The sequence below is a fragment of the Onychostruthus taczanowskii genome, unplaced genomic scaffold (genome assembly GCF_017590055.1).
Source record: "Onychostruthus taczanowskii isolate IOZ18803 unplaced genomic scaffold, ASM1759005v1 scaffold75, whole genome shotgun sequence".
In the NCBI taxonomy this organism is placed as follows: Eukaryota; Metazoa; Chordata; class Aves; order Passeriformes; family Passeridae; genus Onychostruthus; species Onychostruthus taczanowskii.
Genome location: NW_024505339.1, coordinates 619,351 through 642,564, shown reverse-complemented (window position 1 = coordinate 642,564; position 23,214 = coordinate 619,351). Strand labels below are relative to the sequence as shown.

The 23,214-nt window shown below is 43.9% G+C and overlaps 2 protein-coding genes across 9 annotated transcripts in view; one reads left to right on the top strand and one right to left on the bottom strand.

Moving 5' to 3' along the window:
• NCOR1 (nuclear receptor corepressor 1) overlaps positions 1-19,738 on the bottom strand; it is a 53,066-nt gene extending 33,328 nt beyond the window's left edge. For 2 of the 8 annotated variants that reach the window (XM_041423174.1, XM_041423179.1), the window contains exons 1-6: positions 18,871-19,250; positions 6,514-6,691; positions 5,143-5,285; positions 3,450-3,645; positions 2,332-2,514; positions 360-473 (exon numbers count right to left, since the gene is read on the bottom strand). In XM_041423174.1, coding sequence (XP_041279108.1) covers positions 360-473; positions 2,332-2,514; positions 3,450-3,645; positions 5,143-5,285; positions 6,514-6,621 — 744 coding nt within the window. In that variant the 5' untranslated portion in view covers positions 6,622-6,691; positions 18,871-19,250. Of the gene's footprint in view, positions 1-359; positions 474-2,331; positions 2,515-3,449; positions 3,646-5,142; positions 5,286-6,513; positions 6,692-18,870; positions 19,251-19,553; positions 19,686-19,720 lie in introns of those variants that run through there. The other 6 variants (XM_041423180.1, XM_041423181.1, XM_041423178.1 and 3 more) reach the window with 5 other exon arrangements.
• A 1,394-nt stretch (positions 19,739-21,132) lies between these two features.
• Positions 21,133-23,214, top strand: part of PIGL (phosphatidylinositol glycan anchor biosynthesis class L) — a gene marked incomplete at its 5' end in the record, with an annotated part of 52,018 nt that continues 49,936 nt past the window's right edge. The window contains one exon of the mRNA XM_041422844.1: positions 21,133-21,505. Within this exon, the coding sequence (XP_041278778.1) occupies positions 21,133-21,505 (373 nt within the window). The remainder of the gene's footprint in view (positions 21,506-23,214) is intronic.

The following is a 23,214-nucleotide window of genomic DNA, read 5'->3' as shown; positions in this document are numbered from 1 at the left end:
TTTGTCAGCTCAAGTGAGGAACAGGGAATTCAAGATGAATTTCTGAGGCATTTTTCATATCACACACTTAAAAGGATATATATGTGTGTTTATATATATCTATAATGGAAGAATCTCAGCACAAGAGTCTAAGGATGAGACCCACAGCTCAGAGTGCTTACAAGATAGAAGGAAGATTCCTGTGATCGAGAATAAAAATGTCAGAAAAATGTCTTTCATTTAAAGAAGCAAATGAATAGCAAAAGAGGGGTGGGCAAATCAGTAAAACATAAAGAATTGCTTCATGGAAGTAAATGAAGGCCTAAGGAATGTGAGCACAGGGGCAGTGAGAGGCCCCTGGTGAGGTGCAGAGGACTCACCCGGTTCTCATCGTAAATGATCTGGACGATGCTGCGGTGCTTCTGCTCCACGGGAGGAGGGGACACCGGCCTCTCCGGCTCGGGAGGCTTAGCAGCTTCTTCTTCAAGTTGTTGCTAAGAGACCAAAGAAAGAAAATCAGCCATCCATGTTCCCCCCACCAGTAATTAGTCACCAGAGATAAAATACGCAGCTGATCAGTCAGCACTGCCTCTTATTTCGCTTTGCACTGACAAGGAATGAATGAAATGGTTTGAATTCCCACAGGGACAATAACAAGACTATTTTTTGTACTATTGGTAACTCAAATTACCTGTTTACAAGACTTACCTGCCTTGAATCAGACTTGTTTCAGCTTGACAGTTAAAGCCGCTGTCACTTTGTAATTTATCATTATTTAACTTTAAACAAAAGTATCAACTTTGGAGAACAGTTACATCAGAGCCGCCTTCTCACAGTGGAAATAAAGCACAGAGAGGCCTTTCTGCACTGCTGATGATCAAGTGTCACCATTACTGCTGTCTTATGGCTTCAAAAGGTACAAAAGTCCTTCTAACATGCCACAGAGAACATCATTCTAAAGGTACTTCACAGCAAAAATAAACCACTCCACATGCATTAAAGTTCCAAGACTGTTACAATACCAAATGTACAAAAAAAAACCCCAAAAACAAAAAAACCACCCTGTACTCCTTTCCTAGCTAACTACTACCTTTCCTACTAAATCTACTGCTGTGATTTATTTTCACATCAAATAAATCTGGTTCAGTGACAACTTCATTTTTTAAATATCCTTCACTCATGCCTGCCACAAATATACAGCAAAGAACTTCTGACACCAGGGATCCATCCTGCTTTACAGTCCTGGCTAGCATGTGCTACATTGCTGTGCAAGAATTCCCTAAAATTTTAGCAGAATGCCCTAAGACCTGGGCTCAATTATTTAATCATCAACTTTGTAGTTTTTTTAAGTCAAGTCACAGACAAATGTGCCTTCATAGATGAGTTGCACAAAACTTGCTGATTTTGTGGAAAAGTGCACAGAGAGATAAGCATCATTACCACACAAACAGGTACTCAGTGACATCCTTTTTTGTTTTTCTGCTGGAGGTGACTTTACAGCTCATTAAAATTCAGACGTAATTAAAGGCTTCCAGACCATAAATTGTCTGTTTGTTACCCTGGACCTACAAGTTAAAAAATCCTCCAAAGTAACTCTCATTTCCTCCAGAGTTCCAACTAAAAAAGAGTAAAGCTGGCACTTTTTTTAATCTGGGTCTTTGAAAATCAGAAAAGGAAACAAGGACTTTGTTTTTGTCAATGACTAACAGATGCCTCGATTGAAGGGTGGGTTTACTTGGCCACAACAGCTACTGGGAAAGCAACAACTTCTGCCAGCAAACACTTCCTTTGCTTCCAGTGGCTGAAGTGCAGACCTCTGAAGCAAAGCATAGCCAGGGCCATACAAAAACAAAGTGATATTTCCTTCTTTATTTCTCTGCTCTCTGTTTATTCACACCCCTCCTACTGCACTTTCCCCCCACAAGGCTGGCCTTAGCTCCAGATGTTGGGATCTCTTGCCCTTGGGAAAGCAGATGATCCAGGGACTTTTGTACAAGCTCTGGTTTTGGAGATGCATGCAAGGGATTCTCCCCTTGCACAGACTGCAGAAGAAGAAAGATGATCCTCCTCTCAGCCAGCAGGCAGCTCTGAAGCTGAAATTACAGTCACAGTGCCCTTGTTTCACAGCAGTTTCAAATATAAACCTGACTACTGCTGCTGTTCCTATGTGGCTTTCTCCTGCTTTCAAAAATGTTTAAAACTGCGTGATGTCCAACTTTGTTAAAATCGCACGCATAACCCTTCCTTTTCAAATTCCTCATCTGATTAATGTAACCAAAAAATTCAACCAAAAAAGGTTTTTCCACACCTCTTTCACTGGAAGAAAACAAGAGGAGTGCCTGCTGTGCTTACTTGCTTTTTCTTCAGTTTCAGGATTTGCTGCTCCACTTTTGCAATTTCGCGATCTACGCGGTCCATGCTCTGGATCAATTCTTCCTTTGACAGCTTGGAAGGTGAAGCATTTTGGTCCTCCCCACAAGGCTGACCAGAAATTGGAGAAGATGGTCCCTCATGCTTTCCTCCAAAAGCTGGGTCCTTCCATGGGGACAGGAGATGGGGGGAGATAGAGAGGAAATCAGTCATAACTTGGGAATGAGTGCTCAGTAACCAAACACCCAGGAATTAACAACAATTTCCAGTTATCTGTATCTCTGTGGAGAAGTCAATTAAAGTTTTCATAATGCTCTACATCTTTTATGATACTGTAATTTCAAAGTTTTTTTTTTAAACACCATACTGCAACAATATTTACCTAGAAAGCAAAATAAGACCCAAATGCCTTCCTTTTAAAATACATCTTCATAAACACAAACAGTAACTTTTATTTTTAAAAGGAGGGTTACTTGAGAGCCACTCCTCAATACTCTGCACCTATACTGAGGAGGATATTCTTGAAGATAATCATGACCAGCCTGATAAAGCACATCTGGAGTTAGCTGTGGTTATAAATATGAAGCTCTCTTGAATTGAGCTCTAATATTTAATACCTAAAATAGAAAATACCCACCCTAAACTAGATTGTCCTAGATTTAGCCAAAATGAGACAGTGACAAGTATAATTAGTGTTATGTAAATAAGCAGATTCATTTCAAATGCTTAGAAGGGAAAAGGGGGCGGAAGGAAGTACTTTGACTATCCAGTCCCAATGTTAATTACAGGAAAAAATGGACTTGCATGGATTTGCCAGCATATTTCATGCACTATGCTACAATCATTTTACAACTTTGTTTGAGTGACTTAAGAGAGTAGTGGCAACTCAGAATTCCCATCTATTTACTGTGTTTGAGTCAGACTGTGTAAGAGAGTAACACTGACTCATGATCACAGCTTCTGATAATGTGTAAAAGTAAATTTTTGGATTAAAGAAAAAACAAACAAACAAACAAAATTCCTTAACAGAAAAAAATCTGATTAGCTCACTGCAACACAGAAAATCAGACCTTCAGCACTGTAACAGCAAATGGCTTTACCTTCTTAATATCTGCAGACCTCAACCCTTCCTGCAGAGGATGCACTAAAGGCAGGACAGTGGCTGCACTGACACGCTGGAAATGGGAATCAGACACTTGCTCAAGACGTGGCCGCTTAGATTCCAGAGAATCATGATCTGTCTGAGATGGACCTGGATGGAACTGCTGCTCATATCCAGTTCTCCTTTCCTGAGGCCTGTACAGAAGAGATTAACTGTTAAAATGTACTTTTTTGATATGAGAAGGATCTTCAGTGCATTTCAATTTTAAAGGAGATGTCATTTGGTGAAGCTCCTTCTAAACAGTAAAGCAGATAAATGTTTTTAAATATGACTTCAAAAATACAACAGTTAAAATCCATTGGAAAAGAGGAAGTGAATTTGAATCTCAAATTAAAGGCACCCCTGTCATTACACAACCTTAAACAAACTCAGCTCTGCTGCAAGGATATTGTTCAAATCAAATCTCTGATTCAAATTATAAACACACCAAAAATCCATGAGAAAAACACAGTACTATATTTCACTGAAGATGTCCACAACAGCTCCATTATTGAATTTTTGCAGCCAAACAATTTTTAAATATACACAGAACACTTGAGATGAGCCGTGAGTCTGTTTGGAACTTGATCTCTACTAAAATGCTACTCTGTGACAGAAGCAGTCATTGATTCAATCCATGAGTCATTTAAAGACTCCTCCTTCTCAGAAAAATACTCAACAGTTATCACTTGCTGCTCCCAGTGCAGTGCACAGGATGTCCATAAAAGACCCTCATATGCTTCAACGTCTTCCTATGAAGTGCCACTGAAGAGATGACAGCAGCAGTTTCCTGCAGTTTGCCAGAACTACCAAATAAGCTTTTACAAATTTACAGTCTGGGGGGGGTGTGATTTACTACTGCTATAAACTCAATTTTGAGAACTCTAAAAGCTGCTGTGATTCTCAGCATTAAAACAGAGCCTTACTGACATTTTGCTGACACGAGATGAAGGCAATATGGAAGTCCCAGATTTCACTATCATCAAGTTATTTCTGGGAATGTCCTAATGAGATTTTAAGCCAGACCAGTATTTACATAACATTCATCATGGGTATTTGTTCAGGACCAGATCGGTCAGTTACAGCCAAAATAAACCTCCAGCAGTAATCCTGCATATAAAGTTGCTCCTAGCAGATATACTCATGAAGAGTCCAAGGCAAAAGAAGGTTTGTACAGGCAGTAAGTGCAAGAAAAGAAGAGGTTGTTATAGGCCCTAACACTTACTTATGACTGTACACCAGCAGCCTAACACACTAAAGAATTGAGGGCATAAATCATATTTTAATCTCTCCCCTAAACAGAAGCATGTTCCTGCTAATTTAGTACAATGCAATCAATATTATTCTGATGTGCAGTGGGATTTTAATCTCTGAGTTTGATGTTCAGAGAACATTGAGAGCTCTTCAAATGAATGCTTGTCTGGAAACCTTCTTGAACCAACCAGCAGTACAGCAATGATGATGCACACTGACCATCCCTCAACATCCCCCACATTCAGTGACTCGTTTCACTGGGAAGGAAGATATTGGCAAACTGAAAGTAAACTCCAACATCTGACTCCCTGCTGCTGTCCACTGCGTGTCCTCAGGTAACCCCAGAGCAGCTGCAGGCAGAGATTGGTGCTCACACCGTCCCAAGTCAGCCTCCTCACCTGTCAGAGCCCGGGTGGAACTCGGAGAGCAGCGAGGGCCTGCGCCGGAGCTGCTGCTGCTGCTGCAGGAGCTGCGTGGCCTGGCTGACCTCCAGGTGGGACGAGCGATAGTCGGGAACGGCAAATTCCTGAGGGGAACACCTCTCGTGTTAACAGAACAAAGCATTCACTGACCACGATCGTTTCCAAAGATACTGAATACAGGGTAACATCAGAGCGAGACAGTCTCATTCTGGCTCAAAAACTGTTTGCGAATGGCAGTTCCGAGATTTAAATAAACTTTAAAGAGACTAAATATTTATACTAGGAATTCCACCTAATTTATTAGCAACTTCTAACAAAACACGGATGAGTCAGCAGCAAGCAGATGAATAGCCTTTAAAAAACATCCTTTAAAATCAGTCTTGCACATCCAAATGCAAAGTGGTAAAATGAGAGCAACCTCAAGGCAATTTCTTTTGTTACCACCTCAAGACATTTTTATATCAGACATTATTAATCAGGACTAAGAGTCACACAAGATGCACCTTCCAAATGCTACCATTTACAATCAAATTGAAGTACAAGATTATTTATTTGTATTTTTGTGTGATCAACCACTTGCTTTTAAAAATTATATGCAGCTGGCACTAACTGAAGAGAAGCTCTACAAGACATGTAATAGATCATTACCCATGAGATGCAGTTTCCATAAATTATCTAAAAATAAACACAGAGCAAGCCAAAGAGCTTCAGTTTTTTCAATCTCCTTTTGCTAACATGGAAGTAGAAGAAAGTATCATCCAAAGTATCTGCAGCAGGAGGAGAATGTCATTAAAATGAGGGAAACCTGAACTGTTGTAAAGCCAACAGCTGGTCTTCCACAGAACAGGATGGCAGAATAAATGGTTGGCAGAAATGAGCAAGTTGGATATCCTTAGAAATCCTTTATTCCCATTCTGCCAGCAGAACTCAGCTGGCAGCACTGGTACAGCTGCTTCAGAAAAAAAATCAGTGTAACACAAGTTTTTACACATTCTCCACCTTGCACAGAATTTTGACAAGGACCACAACTAACTTAGAGAGATTCTAGCCCAATACCGCAACAGAAGTTTAGGAACACAACCCCTGCCGAATTTATTCAAACCATGAGAAACCAATGATAAAACCAGGACATTTATATTAATAAAGGGCAAGGAGGGCAAAGTAAAGCAGAAGAAGCCACCCCACCAGTATTTAACAAAGCAGCCTGGCAGCAGCTCTCCCAACAGGGCACATGACGTGTTTCCAAATGCGAACGACTTGTGTTATGCTGCTTTAAAAACCAGAATGAACGCCTTTTTGGCAGGGCAAAGCCTTGCAGTGCAGCCCGGGCTCCGGGGTGTCCCTTACCTGCTGGTGGCGGGTGCTGGGGAAGGTGTACTGCACAGAGTGGGGCGGGTACCGGCTCTGCTCCGTGCTGAAAGCTCCTTGGTTCGGAGGGTAGCCTGAACTTGACATTATCAGGGAAGGAGTCTCCACAAAGCTGTGAGATCAAGACCAGCAAGCAATCATGTTTCTAGGAAACCGCCTAAAGGGAAAAAGATCGCTGATAAGCACTGAAGTACCAGATGTACTCACAATACATTACAGCCATAGTCACCTAAGCAAAACAACCATTACCAGTAAAAGCTTTTTCCTGATGTATTTATTTAATAGGTTACTCCAGTCTGAAACATGTTAACGGGTCTTAAATGGGCTCAAAATGAGACGTGTCAGCATTGTCTACACAAAGATTTGAGGATTATATTGTTGGAATACATCCTTTTACCAGTTGACTTCGAATTTGATAAGAAAAGTAGGTCACTTTAAATAAATTTTAAAGAGGTTATAAGTCTATAGCTGGATTCTGCATTTACAGTAAATTTCTTTAGCACAATATGAAGTTCAGTTTTGTTTCTTCTGCAAAGTTTTTGAATTCCATGAACTGTTGCTGACTTTCAGATCCAGGTAGTCTTAGGGCTGCACTCAGTGTCACCTACAGTTCACCAAATCCCAGGGCTTTAGTCAGGCCCTGAATGCCATCACCAACCATCCAACAGCAGCTTAACTCAAGCAGCCAGTAAAAAAGGCACTCAGAAAGCAGAAAACCAGCTCTGCTTCAAATGCCAGCATAGTTTGGCTCCTACAGGATGCCAGAAACTGAATATACTACAAAGCCTGAAAACAATTCTGCTTAGCTGACAATCAATGGCTACTTTGCCTCTACTGTGTTCTCCAGCTGCAGATGGAGAGCAAACACTGAGCTGCAAACTGATTGAGGAAAGATTTTAATACTGCAGAAATCCAGACAAGTTTCCTAGCAAAGTCTGAGCATGCCTGAGGCTGGGTATAGCTCCAGCTGCTAAAGATCCAAATAAACTGATTCAACCTCTCTCCCTCATCAGTTTTGAGGGAGCAAATTATGGCTCTAAGCAAAAAGTGGGACATAAATATATTTTTAACAGAAAATATTTTTCTCTGATAGCTCAAAAGATGCAATCCCAGGAGCCTGTATATTAAATCTAGAATTCTATCAGATGTGGAGCAAGTTCTCAACCTGTTGCCCAGAGCCCAGCAGACACATGAGACCTTCAAATAAACAGTTGATCTCTGCCTCAATGGCTACATTTCACAGCACATTAATCCACAGCATTTCACCTATAAACTGCATTTTCCATTATCAGTCGATAGACAAAACCAGCTCAGCAAAGAGCAAGCTATACAAACAGATCTTAAAGTATATCTGTAATATTTTATCATTTCTGTTCTGGTCAGGGGATTTTTCCTCCTTAACTCTCCATCAAACACAGCTTTACATGTCCAACTACCAGAATAATGAGACAAATTTACATTTACCTCTTAAACCTGATTTTCAGCTATGAAAAACCAAAGAAAAATACAACAGCTTCTCTTTCAAAGCAACACTGCACATCACTAGTAGTGTGCTCTACAGTAGCTATACATCTATTATAGTACCTATAATTCATATCCAAGTGACAAGCTGTAAGAGAATGCTTCACCATTAACATTTATTATATCTCATCATTCACACTGCATACATTGGAGTACAGCTTTACCTACTATGTGATGGTCTAATGGCTCTGAGTCATATGATTTCCATTTAATCAAGGCACGGTGTCACACAGCCAGCAGGTTCAGCTGCACACGTTGTGAGAGCAGAGAGCTGTCCCTGAGCACTCCACAGCACCTCTAAAGCCCAGCCCCAGCCAAAAGAAAACCTCTGGTTTGCCTTTCCTGGGACTCTTACAGGAATGAAAGCTCTGGCACAGAGCTGTCAGCTCCATCCAATGTTTGCTGATGGGATAACTCCTCCTGTCACAGGCTGGGGCACATTCATCAATAATGAACTGCCTCCATGGTGTAAAGATGTTCAAACACTTTAAGGTTATGGAAATACAAATCTCAGTTTGCCCCAACCTGTGGTCCCTCAGCAGCTTAATGTGCAGAGATCTGAAGAATCTGGAGATGCAGAGGGGATCAGAAAAAAAGTCACACACAAATGTAGGCCAACCACGGCATGATTCAAGGTCCTTCCCATTTTCTCTCTGTCAAGTTACATCTGCTCCTTATTCTCACAATATTCAGTCAACCCACAAGTTGATCATTAACCCAGGTGCTGAAAGTTCAAGCCATGCTCACTTTCTATGATGCTATAAAAGCCATTTCTCCAGTCACAGGAACTTCAGTGGGCAGTGTTAGGTTGGTGTTATCCTGAAATCTTTCACAACCAACTGCAGTGGGAGGGCCTGACCATCTCTCCAGAGTCTGCACTGGACATGGAAAGATGAGACAGAGGGCATGGAGTACAAGAATGAGAATCCTGCATCCATCCAAAAATGTCAACCTAAACCCCCTGATAACTACATAATTTACATAATAAATAGGACAACATTGAATCTGATGACTTTCCTGTTGAAAACTGCAAGTGTGATCATGTTCATAGTGGGATTTTTTAAAAGAGGATTAAATGAAAGTTGCCAGCAGAGGAAGGCAACCAGGAGCATCAGAGATTACAATCACGGTAAATATGAGAGGTGAGAACCACAGAGAGGAAAAAAGAAAACATGAAGTTATCAGAGGTGGGGGACCATTCTTCCTCCTCCCTGAGGGAACTGGCAAAACAGCAGCAGAGATAAGGGGGTAACAGCAGAGGAAAACATGTGGTCACATATTGGCAATTACAAGGTGGGGAGGGAGCTAAAGGATGGGGATCCTGCATGGGATCTCATTTCTTTCAAGATAAAATCAACCCTGGAGTACAAACACGTAAAATGACACTGAAGTACAATATTCCCTCCCTCTAAGCCTCCTTTTCCTGTTAGACACATCCACATGCCTGCACACTCTCCTGATCTGACCCTCATCTCCCAGGCTCCTACAGCATGAGCTTGTTTATCCTCTCTGCTGAGAGGGGAGGGATTTTTTCCCAATTTTTGCCAGTAGAATTACCACTGATATCCTGCTTGTTTCTCCCCGTCTGCAGTTGTGGATGGAGGTGCTTGACTTCAACTCCTATTTCTCTGCAGGCAACCTCTGACCTGTCAGCCAAAAGCATCTGTCTCTCTCTCTTCAGCATCTGCTCACGCATTTGCAGCAGACACAGATTATTCTTCATCAGTCCAGTTCCTGGGCAGTGAGGGCAGTGCCAGCTTCCTGCTGTAACCTCTCCAATTTCCATACATCCAGATTATGTTTAAATACAGCCATCCTTTTGCATAAAACTGTAACTGTGTGTGCAGACTGTAAACAACCTCATCCGGGCTTTCCTCCCTGCTGTATCCTTTCATTAGTCATGACAAACCTCCTCTTGCTCTACCCAAAGCCAACCAGAATCCTCCTGGAAAGTTCCTCACTATTTATTAACTCTCTCTGCCTCTCTGATCCTTGCACTGCTTCCCTCTCCCCTGCCAGAACAGAGGCTGCTCATCTTCATTTTCAGCACCCCTGATAAATTACAACACCAGAAATCAGCTTCCAACCCTGCTCAATAACAGCAAGATTCTATTTTTCAGACAAGTATTTTTGTACCTTTTCATATTATACCACAAATTTCAGAGGTTAAATATATAAACGTTTAAAAGAGCTGTTACAGACTTTGGAATTCTGCCTCATGTCTCACAGAGATAAAGGGAGGTTATGAATACTTTCATACAGCTGCCAACCAGGCTGGCAAATTGTCTGTCTCATCAAATATTGACAATTAAAAGGGGCAGAAAGAAATACTTCTTGTTTTGCAGTTCAGAAGCCAGAAATTGTGCTATAATGTCCCATTTCACTGACACTCCCAGACTCTGTAGCAAAACAGGAAACCCAGTAGCATCAAATGGATCATATTTTAAAAAAATTAAAATTACAGGACACATAGGAGCAAAGAATCAAAAAAGAAGCAGTTAAGTGAAGATACCCAGGGGAGAAAAAGCAATGACAAGAGGAATGGATTCAGGAACAGTGAAGATATACTTGGCCTTGTGTTAATTTGAGCTTCTCGGGCAAGGAAATGATTTAACAATGTTTATTTCTAAAGGTATGATGATATTTCTGTCTTTGGCCAGCTAAAACTACTGAAACAGATCCAGTGCAGAATTCCCTTAAAAGCTACTGTTCACACTTACATTCACCATATGCAGGGAATTCTGAGTAAATTTTGGAACTGGATATTATAATGGCAACAATCACGACGTAATTTCAGCTTGATCTCCAGAACCCAAAATGCTTCAGATGCAGAAGTACAAACTATCTTCAGCAGACATGTGGGAAAATGAGTCACAGAAAGGTTAAAAAATCTATCAAAGACTCCCCAGGAAATAGTCAAAGTCTGAATCAGAAATAAGACTCTTGCAGCACTTTGAAGGCGCTGCCTGAGCGAAGCAGTTCTTCACTTGGAAAAACACAGCAGGTTAAAAACTGGGACTATTTTTAGCAGGCCAGTTCCCCAAACCCCTTCACTGTGTGGCCACACAGACCTGACAGCAGCTGTCCCAGGGCAGGGCAGTCACCTGCTCCACTGGCTGCAACATCCTGTCTCCAGCTCTTACCTTCATGGACAAAAGACCAGCCTCATGGGTAAACTCATTTTCCTTCAGCTATCCAAAACAAGCTGACATTTCTGCATTTAGAGTAATTCAAGTGCCATCTTGAAGTGCTTAACCAACATTTGCTTATTAAATTTCACATCCTTTCGGGAATTTTCCTCGTCTTGTTTTTGAGCAAACTAAGTGTGATATAAAGAGTGCAAAGAATGAGATTACAGTCCAACCCGAGCTGGGGGATTTTGTTTTTAAATCAGCAGCTTTGGTAAATTGAGCTCTGATGTAACTAACCCATGGAAGAGCAAGGGAGGTTCTGCCTTGCACAGGGGATCTACAATGAATCACAAAATTAATTCAGGGATATTTATTCAAAGTTTACTCTGGCAAGAAAATGAAGAGTGAAGGGAGTGTTTCAGCAGTTGGTTCGAAAGGCCTTATCCAAGGCATGACAACAATACTTGTGAATAATTATTTCTGTGATTTCACTTCATCAAAAGGTAATGAAACTACCTCATGGAAAAAACCAAAAATCAGGCTGTATTTATGGACCAGCCTATTAAATCACACTGACCAGACTTCACGAATTACAGACCCTTCAAGACACAATGCTTCAAATGGCATAAAACAAATCAAAATTACAAGTCAAGAGTCACATAAGCAAAGCCCTTCAGTGTATTGCTAGCTTTGCAAAACAAATCTTCCCAGCAGTATTTTGTTTTACCAGGTAATCATTGACCTGTTCAGACACCCAAACAAAAACATTAACTCTGCATCCTGGGGATATGCCATATACCAGAAAACACTAATATGCCCATTCAAGACAGATTGCTAAAAATAGCTCAATGGGTCCAATTCCATACAAGAAGTTATTTATTTGAATTACTGGGCACAGTACAAGGCTGAGTATCATCTCCCATCTAAAACCCCTGTGCTCAGAACATTACCAGTTGGGCTGCAAGCTCACACTGCCTTAACAGTCCAGAAAGTCTTCCCTAAAAAAGCACCAAACACAGCCAGAGCACTCATCAGTCTTCAGCCACTCCTCAGTATTCACTCATCAGCAAAGTCAAATGGCATTTATTCAGATGGCAAAATTTTGTGACAAAGTAAAGAAGTTAAGGTTCAAACTGATCTGTGTTACCCCTGAAGCCTGACTACAAAATTCTGCAAGTGGGATGGGATATGATGGGATGGGATGTGAGCTACAAAATCAATAGACAGAACAATCCTGAAAGGTAGAAGGTTTTCATTCAAGAACCCACCAGAAGGTTGGTGCCTGAGCAGATTTAAGATAATTCTGTGCCTTCAAACTGAAGGATCTATATTCCAGCTACAATGGCCAAGCTCACAGATGTATTGCAAAGTATGAAAATCTGCTGGGCATACCCTCCAAAAGATGAAAAATTCTTTGTGTGCTACAAGAAAACAAACAAACAAACAAACAAAAAGTTCAAAGGTCAAAACTAAAATTGAAATTAAAGACAACTTGAGTAATGGTCATTTAAATATACCCCAGAGTACTGTGCTTCCCATTTCTTCTAAGATTTTTTCACTCTTTTTTCACTCGGTTTTATGCTACAGAAGACTCAAAAGCTTGTAGTCAAAGCACAAGGACATATGCTATTGGAATGAACAGAAACAATGAATGTATTTTCTCCAAGCTGAGAACAACTCACTGCTGAATTTTCCAAGACAATTCCACATGTGCAAATGCCTTTTCTTCTTCTGTGACAGACAGAACCATCAATTCCCAAATACACCATAAATTCCCAAGAACTTTAATCTCATTGAGTTGCACTCCCTCTACTCACAAAGTTATTGATGGAAAAATCACTATTTCTATCCCTGCTAGAAATACAGTAAAAAAGTTCCATCTGCAAGGCTGTGTTTTACTACCAACACTGAGCAACATCCTCTCCATTAATTATTAACATCATATAAATCAAGCAACAGGAGTATTTGAAAAATACATGCTAAGAAAAGCCCAAACATCTGAATTCAACCCTTTTCACACTCTGAAATTTCCATTAATGCACAATATAATCTTATTTCTGAACATCCAAAGCTCTGCACTGCCTGACATATTCTCCACGACACATGGCAAACTTTAATTTAGCCAATTACAGACGTGACACAAGTTAAGGAGCATTACAGCTGTCAATTCAAGATGTCACATTGACTCTGTACTAGGAAGACTTTTCCAACTCCATCAAGGGAGCCAAAAAAGTTAAAATAGGTTTTTATACTCCATATTTTAATAGGATAAGATTCCCCATTCACAGGTAACCAGCTGCTTAAAGTACTTCAAGTAGTAGTTTTTGAACACTAAATATTAAATAAGTATTAAAGAGTCATTCAAAGCAATTTTTATTGCCATTCCAAAGGTGAAAATTGGTTGCACCTTTAGACATGTAATTTACATCCAAACTCTTGCCAAATCTCAGGATCACATTGTTATACTTCATCTTTAAATCACAGTTTCTTTCTCTCTCTCTCTCTCTCCTGCTACAAATACAAATAGACTTTCTGCTCTACCAAAATGGGGTTGATCAAATTCAGCTGACAAGATACTCCTCTCCTGGAAATTCTATTTTAATCCCTCCTGTAATTTATGATCTCAAAGAAAAGTAGCTAATACATGATTTCAGGACCCAGGCCATACACAAGTTTGCTGCATTATAGAGGGAAAATAACAGAAAAAAAACCTAAAATCACATCAACATCTTTGGAAGTTTCTGATCAATTCTCCACTTGGCCACCAAAAAATAAAATAAAAATAGAGGGATGCTGAGCACATCCACTTCCAGTAAGAGTCCAGATCTCCAGAATCCACTCAGAGGTTACCACATAACACCCTGGGATACAGAGAATCCCTGAGGGAGGAAAGCTCCTCCTGGATTTTCATGGAGGAACAGCTCTTACACCCTGCCATGGAGCTTATCCAGATCTCCTCTGCCAAGGAGGGTCACAATAACACCAAAACCAGCCAAAAGAGGTAGGAGGAAGCCCTCCCTTCAGAAATGGAAATTAAGGATGTAGACATTTCCTTGACTAAAAATACCACGGAGTGATGACTTAAACTGAGAAGGGTACAAACATTACAAGGTTTTCTTGTTTAAAAGTATGTCATAGGAACAAAGATAGCTTCTTTCCTAAAAACATTTTCCAAGGAACACCAGATTCCTGGTTGTCCCAATATGGTAAATAGCACACAGTTAATGCACACCATGAAAAAATTTCATGAGCCAAAGAACCCAAATCTCCAGAAATGAATGTCCAAAGCAAACCCTACAGAGCCCAAACACTGCACAGGGAAGGACTCACACTCCCAAGAGGAAACAGCTTTTTTCTGAGGTGACTCCAGCAGCTCCCAAACCCCAGACATCTCCCTCACCCCTTTTGAAGGGCCCTATCCCTGCCACAGGGTAATTCCAGTGGTTCTGAAACATCAACTGGAGCATTCAAACGTCACCCTGAAAGCTGCAACGTGAAACAGAAACCAGCCCAGGCATCCTCCAGTGCAGCAGGCAAGAGACTCAAGAGATGCTACACAAACCACAGTGCTAAGAACTGCAAAAAACCCTCCTCAGCAACTCATCCTCACCCACAAGTGTCCTACAACTCACTGAGGTTTGCTCCATTTCACCTCTTTCCTCACATTTCATCTACAACTCAGAAATAGCCATACCTCTAACTTCATATGCATCACACACTATGCATAAAATATTCTCTCAGAAAAACCATTTTTCTTCTCCTTTTTTGGACTGAAAGTGTAGACAGCTCAAGAACAGTTCCTGCACATGAATTTATTCCTTCACTGTTAATCCACCTGCAGGTAGAATTCCTTTTGACGTCACCTAACAGCCAAAAAATTCTGTGGTCACAGTTTCAAATTTCCAGGATCTTCTTGTAGTTCACTGATTATTAAAAGTGGATCTGCAGTGACAGCTTTTAAAAACAGCTTTGGTTTGGAAAAGGAAATATAACTTGACTAGTCCATACTGACTAAATCCACAAACTATGATGGATTGTAAGAAAAAACACTTATAAAGAAAGGGTCAGGGCAAACCAAGTCTCAGCTTCATAATTCTCCTCAGCTGACTGGGTTCAGAGAAAATCAAGTCTAGATTTTAACTAAAAAGTACAGAAAGGCTAAAGTAACTTTTTTTTAAACTGTATCTAAGAACAATGACTTAGTCCATGCTGATACTCCACAGGAAATGCACCAGGGCCTTCTGGAAACAAAGTTTATGGCCTCTACATTTAGGATTACAGTTAGGATACTCTATTTCACTGGAAATGCAACAATATATGAAGATATAACTCCAATTGGGACTCACACAACTGCCTGCAAGTCACAGAAAAAGACAGGGAATGAAAGAGATCTTGAACTATGAGTGGTATAAATAATAAATAATTCTTTAGATCTAGAGTAACAAAACCCAAAACCAACCCAGAACTTCAAAATTCTAGATATGCTTAGGTCTGACCTTTGAGACCACAGAGGAACATCAGCACCTGTACAAATAATGGCTAAAATGGAACAAGTAAGTGAAATTTATTATTACAGGTTCTGGATACAACATTCCAAGACAGCTAAACCATGAAGTTACAATGGTTATATGGGAGAATTCTCACTTTGCAAACACCCCTTCTCTGCAAATCCAGCATTTCAGACAGAATTGAAACAGAACAAGAGTTGAAAACCATGAACCTGATGAGACAAAACTCTATAGGGTATATACAATTTTTTGACTTACAGTAATTCATCATTTTGCCCCAAAATATTGTTAATGAGGTGAAGAGTGCAGCTGATCTGAAATCATATGCCTGCCTCATTTGCTGAGCAGCACTTGAACTTGTCATGAACTTGTGTGTTAACTCTGTAACACTGACAAACAGGACAGGAATCAGTCGCTTTTGCAGCTGATTTATATTCACATTTGTTAGCCGTGTTCCCTGAAACGTGAACGCATTTTAATCCCTCCAGGAGAGCATTTGCTCTTCCAGAGTTTCACGTGGAGCTCTGTGCCCCACAGCCAGGGAATGCTCTGGGCTGTTTGCAGCTCCCACAGGACAAGAGCCTCTGACATGGTGAGGGCACAAAAGAGAATTACCCAAATGTCCTTTCCCTGCAGCACGAGGCACAAGCAAGTAAAGCATATTTTACACTTAGCATCATCCCTTCTCGTTTATAGGGGTCCTTTTCCTCAACACCTTGGTGACTGTATTTTCATTTTCACTTTTACCCAAGAGCAGTCACTCAACATGTACAGAATTTTTAAGTCCTGGCCAACAGTTTGTCCAGGTAATCTGTCTGCATGAAACATTCATTTCTACTTTTTTTTACTGCTGAAAGTTAGGAAGAATAGGATTTTTCAGCGAGGGCTGATGCATCTTTGTACCAAGAGAGTATCTTAAATTTTGCAATAACCTTTGCAATCCTAAACAGGTGAAGCTGCTGACTTCAAAACCAACATCTTCCTCGAGCCTGAAGAAAAAAAGAAGGTCTGTCAAGTCAGTCTGGGAGGGGCAACACTATGAGTGTTTAGATGTAGAGCCGGGCAAGGACATGGGAATATCTCTTAGGATACTGGGAAGAAACAGCTCCAAGGTAAGACTGAGCCCCTGTCTCACACATCTCACTGAGCAGAGCCCCAGGCTGCATTCCACAGAGGGTGGGAGAGCACTGAAGGAGCATGGAAGGGAAAGGGAACCTCACAGAGTTCATTACTAGAGGGAGAATCACTGAAGGAGACACTGAAATGGAAGATACATTCAGCGCTGTCCTGGCTATTTGCATGATTTAGAAGTATCACAAAGTAAATATTTACAGGCAGCAGTGCTGCATAGGTCAGAATTTTTATCTGGACCAGTTGCAGTAGGGAGGGAAGGTACCATGTTCAGTTAATAGCCCAGCATTGAAACACTGATTCAGATTTGACTAAAGAACATAAATGATTTGAAGAGCTCAAGCCTGGCATCCAGGAAACGTTTGCTTGCATTATGAAACCACTGTCTGGTTACAGGTCTGTTCTTGAGATTGTTCTGTGCTGCAGTGCACCTGCAGGAGGAACAGACCCCTTCCAGCTCCAACAATTGTTAAAATCTTCAATGTAAGTCACTACACACACCAGAACTCTAAGTAGTATTTTCAATCAGCCAAGAAAGCCTTCATTTAAATCATTTTGTAGGCAAAAGGCCACATAGAGGAAAAAAAATTTCACCAGAACTTTTGCAGAGAGCTTTGAAAGAGTATAAATTTCTTATTTATAAGAAATACTGTTCTCTACTACAGAAGGTTTTTTTCAGTTGCTTTCATGCATTTAACAGCAGCTGAAGCAGAGGCAGCTTCCCTCTCCTGTGAGCATCTCTCATTCATGCTACAACTGAGAAATGAAATAACTCAGAAGATGCAATCAGAGGAGCACAAGGACTGTGGAAAGGGACTTGAGGGAGGAATTGGAAAGGAGCTTAAGGGTCTGTCCCTACTTCTGTCACAGTTTTTGAGAGAGTTTTGTAGATCCTTTTAGATCACAATGGAAAACATGTCTGCCCTGAAAGAGCAACTAAAACGAGTGGTTGCAGGAGAGACAAAGTGTATTCAAAACTAAACAGCAGCAGCACAATGTAGCAAAATGAATCTATTCTGATTCTGTGCGTATAATTTCAGTCTGGAGAGTTACTTGTAATTGATGGCTGCAATGATAAAGAAGCTAGAGAGAAGCAACACATGTGGAAGCAAACACTTGTAACATCCTCTCCACACGTTAAAAAGCACACATCATAACTCCTAGAAAAAAGATTCCAAAATGCTGCTCTTTCCCACATTTCAGCAACACGCTTAGGCATTTTAGTGACCAACATCAAACAGTGTATTTCAAACAAATTCCCTGCACATAAATCACAAAAGAACTCTTTCTTCAGCAGCCCATACCATATCACAAAGAAAAGCCATGTAAAGAAAAAATTAACCACGCTTTCACAAAAAAGGGTCACTGCAGTTGGCTTCTTTCCCCTGAACTTTTGAATCCCTGAGCTAAGCACGAAGCTCTTTCATCCCCCAACACAAGACACCACATTTCAGCTAACTAGAAATCCACTTCAAATATTCCAGACTTCCTTTCCAAATGTCAAGGTTGTTTAGTTAATCAGGAATAACAACATTCTACGGAATAAAATTCCAGTGCAAAACTGCAACAGAGCTGCGCGGTCCTTGTGTGCAGTGACATAATTGTGTCCACTTCTTCAGGCACTTGCACTGTGCCATCCCACTTACCACCACCAGCTTTTGTTATAATTGCTCTGGATTTCACCTCTCAAATCATCCTGCCTAGGATAAAAATCCCTGAGCTCAAACAGTTCATAACTATAGTGCTGTATGAAAATTAACAAAAGAATACTGCCACAAAAACCAAGACTAGACATCCCCACTGTAGTAAGTTGTCCTAGGTTACACCAATATTTACAGGCATTAAAAGGTAACAGACTTGTTAAAACCATATCTGTGAAACATGAAGAAGCAGATTCTGGACACCAGATTATTCACAATATCTACTTGCTTACTTGAGCCTGTCTACCACTGACAGTTCATACATCCACCTTGCCTAACTGCAACCAACTCGATACACACAGCTCTTCCAAGCACAGAAAAATCACCAAGCACGAAGTTCTTTACCATCAAGCCAGAATAATTCTAGCAAAAGCCACTTCCATTGTGCCCTGCAGCAGCCCGGAGATGACAGAAGCCGGGGATGTTTACAGGTCCCATATGAATAATTCAGCGTCAGCATCAGCAACAACTCCCCGGCACTGACAGCGGCCGCGATGCTCGCCCCACACGGAGCTGCGGCCGCAGCACATCCTCAGGAACTACCGCGCTCCTGGCCGAGCCTCCAAGGGGACGATTTTGAAGAACTGACCCTTCTTTTCTTTCTTTTTTTTTTTTTTTTCTTTTTTAACTTGCACTTCTCCTGCCCACAGCGCAAGGATGAACACCCAGCACGGAGATGCTCTGGGATTTCTGCAAAAACTTCCCGGCGAGGGTCAGCGCTCCGTGCCCCGCCATCCCCCCGCGCACCCTCAGCGTCAATGGGGGCAGAGCCCCGCGGGCACCGGGCACCCTCCGGCCCTGATCCGCCGATCCTCCGCACCCCCGGCGGCTGCCCCACGGGCACCCCGGCTCCAGCGCCCTCCCCCCGGAGACCACAGGGCTCCGTCCCCGTGAGGAGGGAGGAGGACGGGATGGCCGGGCCCCCGCCTCTTCCCCCTCCTCCTTCTTCCCCTCCTCCTCCTCCTCCTCGCAGCGGAGGCGCTCAGCCCGCTGCCCCCGCGCCGCCCCGCCGGGCTCCCCGCGCTTACCGAGGCGCGGCGCGGGGGCGGCCCGGGCGGCGGGTGCCGGCGGGTCCCGGCGGGGCTGGGCGGGCGCGGCGTCTCACCTCACCCTCAGCGCCGCCGCCGCCGCCATCTTGCCTCCCCTCCCCCGGCCCCGCGCGCTCCGCCCCCTCCTGCCAGGTCCTGTCAGATACCGAACAAGCTGCGGCTCCGCGCTTCGGTGCCTTTCACCGACCGCAGTGGCTCTTCCCTTCCTCAGGCTGTGCCGGTGTGTCGTGAGGCACAGGCAGCAACAGGCCGAGGAAATCCACCGGAGAGCGCGGCGGTGAGAGGGAGGGATGCTATGCCCCTTCCAGGACCGCTGGCCGGTGCAGCGGGGAGGGGCTCCTTCCCCCTCCCGCTGAGGGCCGGGGGGGGGCGCGGCCGCCATGAGGCGAGCGGGGCCGGGCCCGTGAGGGGCTCCCGGGGCTCTGGCCGCCAGGGAGCCGCAGCGCCCCGCTGGTCCCCGCCGGACCCATGTAAATTGATAATAACCCATAAGGGGCCCGGGCCGCGGCCGTGGCGATGAACGCGGCCTCGGCAGCCCCTCACGGGAGCATCGCCCGGAGCCCGTCCGGTCCCGCAGGGCTCTTCCCGCCCCGTCTGCGCTGCTTCCCGCGCTGTCTCTGAGGTCGGGCCCGAGCCCCGGCGACGAATGACTTCCGAAAATGTGAGAGAGGTTTAAATCTCGTTAAAAGTCTGTTCATTCCTCCCCCGGAATGAGGAGTGTGTAACTCGTTCCCTGCACTCTTAGGAGTTTCAAATCTGCACGGCGTCGTACGTGCAAATGTGCAGCTCAGGATGTGCTAAAATCCCAAATGAATCTCTAATCAGGTTTACTGTGGGAAAGACATAGCATTAGGCAAGGTTAGATTGCTTCATGGTCACCATTTCCATTAAATGGAGAAGTCGTGCCCACATGTGCAGGATGGGTGCCCACACAATTACTGCTTCAGACTAAAAAAGCTGGGGCTCGCCCTGTGGCATGCAGGGTAGCTCAGAAAACACCAAGGGTTGTGTTATTACAGTGGTTAAAAGTGCCACGCTATGGTGACACGGCACATCTCCAGGCTGATGTTCACAGTCTAATCCCAACACAAGCCAATGACTCTCGCTTGGAATCACTGGGAGTTAAAGGTGTCCAAATAAGAGCCAGGGAAGACCAGTCAGGCATACACCTGCTGAGGCATGAGCTGCTCCTCAGAACTTTTCTAAATTGTATCACCTTTATGCTTTAACCCACCCAGCTCCCACACTCCACCACTGCTCTGTACACTTGTCTTCCATATTGCCTCTCAGGAAAAGCAAAGTATCCACGCCATCCTGCATCTGACTCTTTCATGTTTATTTTAATGCTTCCTGTCTCCTTCTGCTCTGCAGCTTTCTCCAGTGCTTGCCTTCACTTCTAAACCATACCCAAAAGTTTGCAGCCACACTGGGGATACCCACAGAACGTGTCTGAAGACAAGCTCCTCCTGCCCTGCTTCTGAGCTTCCCCTTAACCCACGCAGCCCAGCAGCGATAAAAGGTACCACACGCTGAAAAGCTCCACTCGTTTCACTGTTAATCCCTGTGGAACCACCGACAGGGGCAATACGGCTTTCGCCCAGGGGCACAGCCGGTGTTCAGCGCACACCCTCGGGCCCCGCTCTCGGCTGAGACCCGCCAGGCCTGGGTCCCGCTCCTCACGGGCGGCCCTGGGGCAGCACGAGCGGGACACGTTTCCCCGGAGCGGCACAGCCCGGGCTCCGTTTCCGCGGCAGCGGCCGAGCGGCCCCGCCCCGAGGCGGGGACGGGAGGGCGGTCCCGCGGGTGCGCGCGGGGCGGGCGCGCGCTGGTGCTGACGGCGCACCCCGATGACGAGGCCATGTTCTTCGCCCCCGCCCTGCTCGGCCTGCGCAGCGCCGGGGCCGCCCCCGCCGTGCTCTGCTGCTCCGCAGGTGAGCGGGGACCACCCACGCACCCACCTCCCCTCCGCCAGCCCCCCGGGGCACGGGAAGGCCGCCGCCACGGCTCCGCACGTGCGCGGCCTCGCGCCGTGACGCGGGCTGCGAGGTCCCCCCGGCCGTGGGGAAACTGAGGCACGGCGCGGCCATCGCCCGCTCTTCCCCGCTCCTCTCCTCCCCTCTCCTTTACAAGAGCGTGTCGTGACGGAACGGAGGGGAACGTGCTCAAATTGAAAGTTGCGACGCTGAGGCGCTTTCAGACTGCGCGGCGGTGTCAGTGGGCTGTCAAAGGTGCGGCCTTTTGGCACCTCCTTGTAATTCTGTTATCTTGCAGAAGACTTGTTTGGATGGCCCAGTTGTACTGCCGCGGTACATTCACTGTAACACATCTAAAGTCGCACTTGCGTCGCCATCCGATCATGGAACAATAGCCCGGAAGGGAACGCGGGGCCGGGCTGTCCATCAGTGCCGACCTGCAGGCAGCATCCATGTGTCTTCATTTGCTGCAGACGAATGTTTGTTCTCCAGGATGTCCGGGGAGGTGCCTCAGCCTGTGGGGTCTGTGTCGGTGCTGCTTTAGCTTTCCCTCAAATCACTTTTTCCTGAGTCAGTGGTGTAATTTAAGCTTGTTTGTTTATTTTTTCATGCCCGACAGGAACATGGAAATCAGAGTATCCCTTTGTAACAGCCTGTTACATATTTTAGGACTGTTATCTGCCTCTTGTGCCTTATCTCCTCTAGACTAAACAGCCTGATTGCTTGCAGTCTTCCCTCATAGATCATGTTTTCTAAACCTCTGATCATTCTCATCACTCTCCTTCAGACTCTTCCTTTGGTTCACAATTTTTGGAAGGGCAGTGATGACAAACCGAAGCAGCACTGCTGCTGGGGCTGAACACAGTGGAGAGATTCTTACAGGCTCCACTGTTTGCCCAGAACAAGAACTTTTCACAGCACATGACACTTTTGTGTTCTTCTTGTGATCTGCTAAAGCTCCAGATTGTTCTGCAGAACTGACACCTGAGCAGTTATTCCACTTTTCAAGTTTCTGTGCATAAGAAACAACCTCGTTGAGCTGATCTTTCAGACCCTATTGCACTACCAGAATTCTTACACTGAGAGCTGCTTAGCTTTGGGAAAGAGCCCCCTGTGCCTTTGGCAGCTCCAGCCAGTTCACTGCCAACATTTCTGACATTTCCAAAGATTTCTGTCCTGCCAGACCATCCAGGTGAGAAGACAGGGATTGAACTATTGAAGTCCAGTGCTTTACTGATGGTTCTGCACCTCCCAGTCAAGATTTAGTGCAGAGCTTTCCTTGTCTCTGCTGAGGGACAGAGGTCTGTGCAGCCCATTTGGCTTCTCCTCAGCTGTGGGGAGTTTACTGAGGTGCAACTCTGCCATTTCAGTTTTGGGGACTAATACACTGCTGCTGGTAGAGAGCTTTCCAATGAAGTGTTGTACTTCTGTTTATTTTGTTGAATTTTCTTTTCTCTTTACTCCTCATTCAGTGGCATGACACATTCAGTGGGTTTGATGTTTCCTGCTGGTGCTTTCTCACTTGTAAGGAAATGTAGAGGAGAGCACCTTTATGAGCTAAGAGATTTTTATTTTAAAAGCCTCTGATTAGTCTTGTGGGTGATTCAGATGGTTCATCCTCTCATTGTTTGAGTGATTGATGATGACAAGTGAGTTGATCAAAGACA